The 8464-nt window shown below is 48.4% G+C and overlaps 1 protein-coding gene across 3 annotated transcripts; it reads right to left on the minus strand.

The window, feature by feature from the left end:
* Positions 1-7990, minus strand: CKB (creatine kinase B). 3 transcript variants are annotated; one of them, XM_079308731.1, is made up of 8 exons: positions 7762-7990; positions 6681-6893; positions 5408-5562; positions 4381-4513; positions 3323-3494; positions 1750-1873; positions 881-1070; positions 1-364 (listed from the first exon to the last, which is right to left on the minus strand). In XM_079308731.1, exons 1-8 carry the CDS (start codon positions 7883-7885, stop codon positions 186-188), a joined length of 1290 nt encoding a protein of 429 aa, XP_079164857.1. In that variant the 5' UTR covers positions 7886-7990; the 3' UTR covers positions 1-185. The 3 variants fall into 3 exon arrangements, with proteins under 3 accessions (XP_079164857.1, XP_079164858.1, XP_079164859.1); XM_079308732.1 differs by lacking the exon at positions 6681-6893 and adding an exon at positions 6042-6229 and having other exon boundaries at positions 7762-7835; XM_079308733.1 differs by lacking the exon at positions 7762-7990 and adding an exon at positions 6042-6196 and having other exon boundaries at positions 6818-6893.
* Between the last annotated feature and the right edge of the window lie 474 nt (positions 7991-8464).

Raw genomic sequence — 8464 nt, forward strand, 5'->3', positions numbered from 1 at the left:
TCAGGCCAAACAATAGTTTATTTCATTTTCAGCAACATCTCAACCATCAAAAAAATAAACTCTAACACAGATGGATGGAAGACTTCTCTACAGTGTAACTAAGTGGGCTCTGACCCCAGGGGTTTGAATTGGAGTGACATTTTATTATTCATCCAATAAGTTAGGAAGCAGGAGAATAAAGTGCTTTATTTCTGAGCTGGCATGAGGTCATCAATGGACTGGCCATTTTCAAGGCGTTTCTCCATTTCAATGAGAAGCTTTACTCCATCCACCACCATCTGCACCAGCTCCACCTCAGAGAAGCCAAGACGATCAGCATTGGAGACATCAAACACTCCTCCAACAGCAGCTGTGTCCACACCACCTGCAGCAAGAGACTCAGTTACAACAGTGACCTCAGCTAGAGCAGGTGAGTCTGCCTCTCCTCCCTCACTAGCCTGAGGTAGGGACACAGCAGGACCATTCTGCACAAGCTGCCACTTGTGCCTCCTCCTACAGGGAGGAGGATAAAGCCACATGTGATTGCCAACATGAACCACAGAACATGCAACTAGGCCAGCTCTTTTCTTCTGACCCATGAGCAATCTAACCTGAGGTCACAAGAACAGCTGCCACCAGGTCCACCTTACCTGGTGTTCAGAATGACACATAGGACCTTAACTAGCTAGACACAGCACATACTAAGAGCACTGGAATCCTCAACTTCTCCAATATACCATTTGAAAACTTTTTTTCTCTTCACATGCTTTACTCAAGGGTATCTTCTAGATGGTGTGACAGGCACTGACAGTGTGAACCAGAGACAGCTCTGGCCATAACAAGGCTTTTGCTGGTGTCTTACAGCAGACTGACTCAGCCCATCAGTGTTATCAAATCTCACCTGTGCCTCGTTTCTGCAGCCGAAGTCTCTTGAGGACTTCTCCAAATTTCTCGTGTTTCCCAAGGTGTGGGAGCTTGATGTGCACACCAGCACGGAGCCCTGTTCCAAGGTTGGATGGGCAGGTCAGGATGTAGCCCAAGTGTGGATTCCACATGAACTCGTAGTTTTTGGCCTTGAAGAGACTTTCTATCTATAAATAGAAAGAATGAATGTTTAAAGATTGTTATTTGCCTTAAGACTGTAGGACACCCATTAGCACTCACAGTCACTCAGCAACAGGCACAACACTCAGAACAGCTATTTCAGCCACATAAGCCCCCTCTCTACAGAAAAAACAGCCACCAACAAGGGGCCTTTAAGGCCTTCACCTGGCTCCTAGCAGTGAGACAGGCTAAGTTTAAAAGCTACATTTACATCACAATCTGTTAGGAAGCTGCATTTAACACATGACAAACTGGCACATCTCTTACGATCAGGAAATAGGCTGGTAAAACTCAAGCTCATATCAAGACTAGAAGTAGAGAACAGCATCCAGCCTAAAAACTTGAGTCCAGCTTTCTCCTTCCCCCCAAGGTGTTCCAAAGCTTTAGAGAACTATGCAGAATTTCTTTAAAATACAGTTGAGACATTTTGATAAGGGTGCCAGCACATCAAGCAAACATATTCTAGATTACACAGCCACAAGGCTTTTTGCCAGAACACCTATTCTGGATCCCTCACAGCTCTGACCTCATCACGGTGTTCCCAGAGATCCAGGCTATTAAACACTACCATGGAGGACTCCAGAGAGGGCTTGAAAAATGTGTTCTCAGATCTAACCAGAGAATCATGTGCTTTTTGAAGCTACAGCCCAAACAACAGGGATTTACCTTTGTTAGTCCAGTACAGAAGCGGTTAAATACTTCCTTCATGTTGCCACCTTTCTGCATGGAAATAACTCTAAGGTGATCCTCCTCATTGATCCAAACAAGGAAAGTTTTGTTATCATTGTGCCTAGGAGACAAAGCAATCAGTGTGCTGTCTTTCCCACCTCACATTTTGAAGACAGCCCCCAATTGCTCATCACCGCAGATTTTAGTTTAAGAGGCTCACTTCAAAAAGATTGATCGTCCTTCTTTTGCCCACGCAGGACCTGAGTTAAGCTGGTAGTTGTTACCCTGCTCTTTTCAAGAAGTAATTTGAATTGGCCTTTACAGACTGACTAATAACATGTCATTACCTTATAGTCTTACAGTATCAAACCTAAAACCCCCTCATCCCCCTAGCTCACTTGTGGCTCCAGTTTACAAATTAAGGTCTTTCTGCTCAGCAATTTGCAGATTGCAGAAAGGTGATCAGTAGACTTTGAGGGAGTCCTGTACAATAATGCTCCTAATGACACCATGTGATTGAGCATCTAACAGTATTTTGTCACATTCTGTCAAACTGCAATTTGTACCTTACTTTCAGCATTAATTTTAGATCAAGGCTCTTCAGAGTCACTATATAAAATTCTCTGAACAATGGACTCCTCCTGTCCCAGCTTGCAGCTGACAGCAAGTACTACCATCAGTGTTTATCAAGCTGGTAATTTCTGAACTTGATTAGGATCAAAAATTAGCTAGTACCCGAGGAAAGTTATTTATGCAGACAACACTAAGACATTACACTTCAAGTCTGTAGATTAGTCATGCTCAGATGACAGCGCTATCTGGTGCTGGCAATCTGCAGGTAGATGATGCAATCTTAAAGGTGACCTACAGAAACAAAGCATGCTTCCTCTGGGTTGTACTGAAACAGCTGCAGTAAGACTGGAGCATTCCTGTTGATAAAAACCTAGCCCTTAGCTTACAATGGAGGAAGTTAATTATGCTGCAGCAGCTCCTGAGATGCAGTTTTATGTAGGTGACCTACATTTAAAACAAGCAGAATCCTTCTATTCCACACCTCTGCATCAGTCAACTGTCACTGAGTGTCTGGGGACAGGGGGGAGATCACATCACTAGCACAGATAAAGCCATACTAGTCCAGCACCAGTCAGTTTCTGCAAGCAGAAGCTGAAAGACCACAAGGGAGTAACTATGCATCCAGGGTTGACCCTGAGCTAAGACAATGACATGGTTTGTACCACAAGTTATTCTCAACCCTTGTGGGAAAAGCTGACTGTAGTGGCACATCTGCTCCTTAACCAGTGATCCACTTTCATAAGGTGATTCAGTTTTTGCATGGTGGTTCACTGATGCATGCAGGCTCTGGCTCTGGGCTAGCCAAGTCACCTTGTCCTTACCAATATAAGAACACTTGTCCAAATTCTGCTGGTTAACTACAAATTCTCCCATAAGAGTTTCTCATCATAAACAGTAATACAAGATAAGAAGCTACTACTTTGCCCAACAGTACAAATCACCACCAAAACTGCAAGACTTTTTTGACTTATGACTGCTTCCTCACAGACATACTCACCAGATACCCCTGGCATCAGGCCAGTCTCTTGCCATCCCAGATGCCAACAGAAGAGGAGAAACTGGCTTGTCAAACAAGAAGTGGTCATCAATCAGCTGCTGCTGCTCTGCATCAGTCATGTTCCTCAGAGCATAGTACTTCCCCTTGAGATCACCATCCAGACTACCCAGAGCTGAAAGAGAGAAGCTCTTTTAGAATGGGACTAAAGGTGCTAGACTTTTCCAGCACTCTGGAGACCCCACACAAAGTATGGCAATGTTTGATCTACTGGGTCTGGTTCCTCCCTTGCTTTCATCTGCAGTGGCAATACCCTTGTGGTAGTATCAGATGATTTGTCTGCACCTTCCAGGCTTATACAAGAAGCCTTTGTTTCCTTACGTGCCATATAGAATCATTAGTGCTGCTGAACTGTACAAAGGGAGACTGCTTTTCTTCCAAGGAGAACCAAGGTTAGGAATATAACAAGCAGCATTATTATAGTCAAGGACTGTTACCCTGCCCTTGAGAGGTTTTGAAACAACTACACTCTCAGTCTCCAGAACTGCACCTTGAGCACTGAGAGGAAATAGAAAAAAAAAAAGGACCAAAAAACAGCTGAAGAACTTCACTAAAAAGAAGGGATTATTCTAGTCAGTTGCAGATTTGGAAGAAGACTACATCTCTAAGCAAGCTGAACACTAATGAAAGTCAATTAAAAGCAACCACAGAACACTGCACCTCATGACTCAAGCCCTCTAGTTGCTATATACCTGTTACAGTTCAGGTTTGAGCCCTGATGAACTAACCTCTTTCCCCACACACACACAGACAAGCTTTTGAGATCAGCAGAGGTCAACTTAATGCAGTCCAACTTCCCTCTGCCACGTGCTCTTGCTCTCAGCTACAAGCTGCAATGCTGAGGCAGCTGGAATGCAATGAGCCTTTCCCAGGGAAAGCTCCATGTTCAGACTAAGTCTCCAGGGAGGTGGCTTTTGCCAAGTGCTTCCATTTTCAAACTGCAAGCACCTCTTGTGCAAAGGACAGAAGTGTGTCCCTGAGGCACCCAGTTCTCACTTTACCTTCAACAGAGAGCTTCTCGATAGCCCGCCTCTCCCCCCGGCTGCAGTGCGGGGGAAGGCAGAACCCACGGATGCTTCTGCCAGTTCTGACACGGGAGCTCAGCACGTAGTTGGGATCCAGGTCTTCACCTCCCTACAAAGATAAGGAAACCAGCAAGTACAACCCTGTTACCAAGATACCTCCCCTAAACACATGTAGCCCTCATGCACTTAAGGATGCACTTTACACCTGAGGTATTGACTGCCTGGCCTGTAAGCCAGTACCTCACCACAGGGCTATTTTCTTCAGCATTGCATCAAGGATCTGTGCAACACAACTCCTGCTTTGAGGACAAGGTTACAGCTACTAAGTAGTCCTAAAAGACAGGGTTATCACCAGAACATCAGTTCCATGTCCATTTCAGACTGTGGTCCGGGCTTCTGTTACTCTTTACAAATCTGCAATCTAGACATATCAATGAGTCAAAACCTCCTTTATGTAGGTGTTTACTCTTGCAAATGAGAATTATTCATTACTGTTCTCACAAGTCTCTTATTTTCAGTGAGATTTATGGCTAGGCGATCAACATGGAGTTAGGAACTCTGGGAGTTCAGTTTACAGTAACGTTTAAAATCCATAAAATTATTTAAGAACCCTTACTCCTAGCTGTACAAATATTTATTCAATAGCATGACAGCATCAGCTAGCGGTTAAGATCCAAGATCAGACAGAACAAAGTTTTATGATAGTCTTGTCCCCCAAGATGGTGTTGTTTAGTGTGACTGTTAGAGCCCACACCACTAAAAGTGTTTGGCCAGGCTACAGTGGCACCTGAAAAAAGCTCCTACTGCACACAAGCTGCCCAGCTGTACCCAGCCACTGAGATCCCACAACAGCAAGCTCTTCAGGCTACTGCAGCAGACCCACAGCCCAAGTGTCCATGATCAGTGGAAAACAGGGGACACAACCTGAGCCAACAGCTCAGACAGCTGCCAACAACTTTACAGTCCTCAATCCAATGATCTGTAATTGATCAAAACTTTATACCTGCAGGTTATCAGCATTCAGGTCGGTCTTGTGCTGATCACTTGGTTTGTAGCCACCATGCCTGTCTTCAATAACTGGATCAAAGAGCTCCTTGAACACTTCATAGGATTCTTCATCACCAGCCACACATCCTACTGTCATTATGAAGGGATGGCCTGGAGTGGTAATAAAGTCAGAAGAGCTGAGTTTGGGCAACATTTGGCTGTACTCCAGTGCAGCACTAACCAGGCAAGTTCTTTAGTGGCAAGTCTAGTCACTTAGAAATTCATTCTTACATAGAAACATTTGGAGAGACCCTATGTTTTACACTTCATCCAGTTAGTCAAATGCAGTGCTATGGAAACCCATAGCTGTTGTCATTAAACCATGCTCATTCGTCAAGCCTGGTTTAGGACAAATTTGCACAGCACATCTAATTTCACTAGCTAATTTAGATCACTGCATAGAACTTTGTCTAAACAATCATGCTTTGCTGCAAGCAAGCATGCTTTGCTTTTTGCTCCTTCTGCTACACAGCTACATTTCTGTAGTCTGCTCATAAATACCACCTCCACGAGATCAGTTTTAAGTCACCATATTCAAAGGCACCAGTTACTTCAGCTGGTTCACACGGAATATTCTCAATGCATTTTACCAGGATTATCAACCCCAGTCTGAATGACATCATCCAGGGTGAAGCCACTGGGCGTGACTCTGTCTCTCAGTTTCTTGTATAAATCCAGGGTTAGAACTTTGGCCATGTGGTTGTTGTGGGTGCTCAGGTCCGGGTACTCCTCATCAGGAGGCAGTCTCTGATTATTTAGTTGGGCCATTTTGATATTGCTAGAGTAAAAATAAATACTGTAATGTTAACATGTAAACACATCTGCTCCCCCTTTTTCATAGAAGTGCTAGAGAACATCACATAACCAGTCTGGAATACGAATAGACCAGGACAGCCAGGTAAATTGACTTTTTTTTCCTCCCCTCCCCAGATGAGTTATAATTAGAATGCATTTGATTTGACTTTTTTTTTTCCCCTCTTCAGATTGAAAGTATTTAGCAGAGCAGTTACATAATCGAAGTGTCTGGGAATTGATATGTCAGATCACACAGCACGGAATATAGCTTGATGGAAACATGGCCTCCTAACAGAGCCATGCTTTTAGAGCAGTCTCTCAATGCTTAGAAGACTTGTCCCTCAGTAGGTTGAGAAGTTTGGGTACCATTGTCAAGAAGCACTTCCAGTCAGGAGGGAGAACAGATCATTGTGCAGACCTAACGACCCCATTACCTGGGTTGTCAACCCCAGTCTGGATGCAATCATCCAGGGTAAATCCACTGGGAGTCTGTTTATCCCTCAATTTCTTGTACAGGTCCGGGGTCAGCACCTTAGCCATGTGATTGTTGTGAGCTTTCAGGTCAGGGTACTCATCCTCAGGCTTGAACTTCATCTTCAGGAGGTTGTGGCTGTTTGAGAAGGGCATGGCTGACCCTACCGCAGTCACTAGGGGAGAAAGATGGGAAGCCTATCACTGGGGGTTTGGCAGCCTCCGGACCGCCCGGGGGAACGCCAGGCACCCAAAAGGTCACCTTGGCTCACGTTCCACCCGCGCCTTTCACACCTTTGCTGCTACACCACCTTCCACAAGCGCCGAGAAGGAGGAAAGAAAGAAAAAAAAAAACTTCTTCGCCTCCAGCAGCCTTGCCCCGTCCCCAGCAGCCCGGCCGCAGGGGCAGAGGCTCTCCCGCTGCCGGCACCGCCCGGGCTGAGGGGACGCGCCCAAGGTCGCGCGGAGCGGAGCGGCCGTTGCAGCAGCGGCAGACCCCGCGCGGCTGGGGCGGGGGAGCGGCCGGGCCGCCGCGGGCCGGGGGGGGCTCGGCCCCGCCGGGACCCCGGGCCGGCCGGCAGGTGAGCGGGGCGGCACCGCCGCACCCTCGGTGCGCGGCCGCGCCTCCTCTCGCCGCTCAAGGGCGAGGGGATCCCGAGGAGCGACGGCGCCCTCCGCGTCCGCGGACCCGGCTGCTCCCCGACACGGGAGGGGAGGGCAGCATCCAACAAGCCCTTACACAACAGACGGCTCCCTCAGGGGACCTGGACGGGGCGAGCGTATGTAACTACCCTGCTAAATACCGGGTTAATCTGGTTTTAGAGCCCAACCAGCCCGGCGAGCACCTGCGCCGCTCCCCGCGCCCCCCGCCCCGGCTGCGCCCCTGCCCCGCGCGCCCCTCCTCAGCCAGAGCGGCTCCGCCCCACGCAGCAGGGGAAAAAAAAAAAAAAGAAAAAAAAAAGAAAAAAAAAAAAGGAAAAACAAAAAGGAAAAAAATTAAAATCCTTTAAGGCTGCAAAACGGTTCGGTTGCCCCGGGACTTACCGCGGGCTTCGCAGCTACAGCAAGAATCTCCGCACCGCTGCGCGTACTGCACTGCCCCACTCCGAGTGAAGCTCCAGCAGCCCCGCCGTGCGTCTTTTATATAGAGCGCAAGCCGGCGCCCCATTGGCAGTTATTTATAGCCCATTCATTCCATTGGGCCGCGCGGCGGCGGGCGGGGCGGGCGTTGCGCCGCCGGCCGGGCCCGCGCTTGCCGCCATTTTGCTCGGCGTCGGGGAGGTGGTTGGTGGGCCGGGAGCCCCCGGGGCGCTCCCTCGGCGCTGAGGCGGCCCCGGCGCCGTTCGGTACCGCGGGTGTGAGGGCAGGGACGCACCTCGTGTGCCGCCGGCCAAGGGTGCCAGCAAGGAGTGCCAACACGGCCCGCTGCAGGCTTCACACCTCTGGCAACCCCTCGGTCGAGGGTTCAAACACGCGTCTGATAATGCAGCATTATAATAAGGGTTATGTAGTGCGCGCACTGGCCGTGCTCTGAGCCTGGCGAGTGGCAAGTGTCCCCGGGCTGGCAGAAGCCCTGAGGCGGCTGCGGATGTGGCGCCCAGCCCCCGGCAGCCTGGTTCTGCCGAGGGAGGACCTGCACCTCGCCTCCAGCACCTGCGAAACCGTGGGCTCGTTTTACAGTTTAATTTGAAAGGAAGTAGGGTGACTGTGTGAATCGCAGTGAATCCTCTGCTCTTGTCATGTGCCA

The sequence above is a fragment of the Erithacus rubecula genome (genome assembly GCF_903797595.1).
Source record: "Erithacus rubecula genome assembly, chromosome: 6".
In the NCBI taxonomy this organism is placed as follows: domain Eukaryota; kingdom Metazoa; phylum Chordata; class Aves; order Passeriformes; family Muscicapidae; genus Erithacus; species Erithacus rubecula.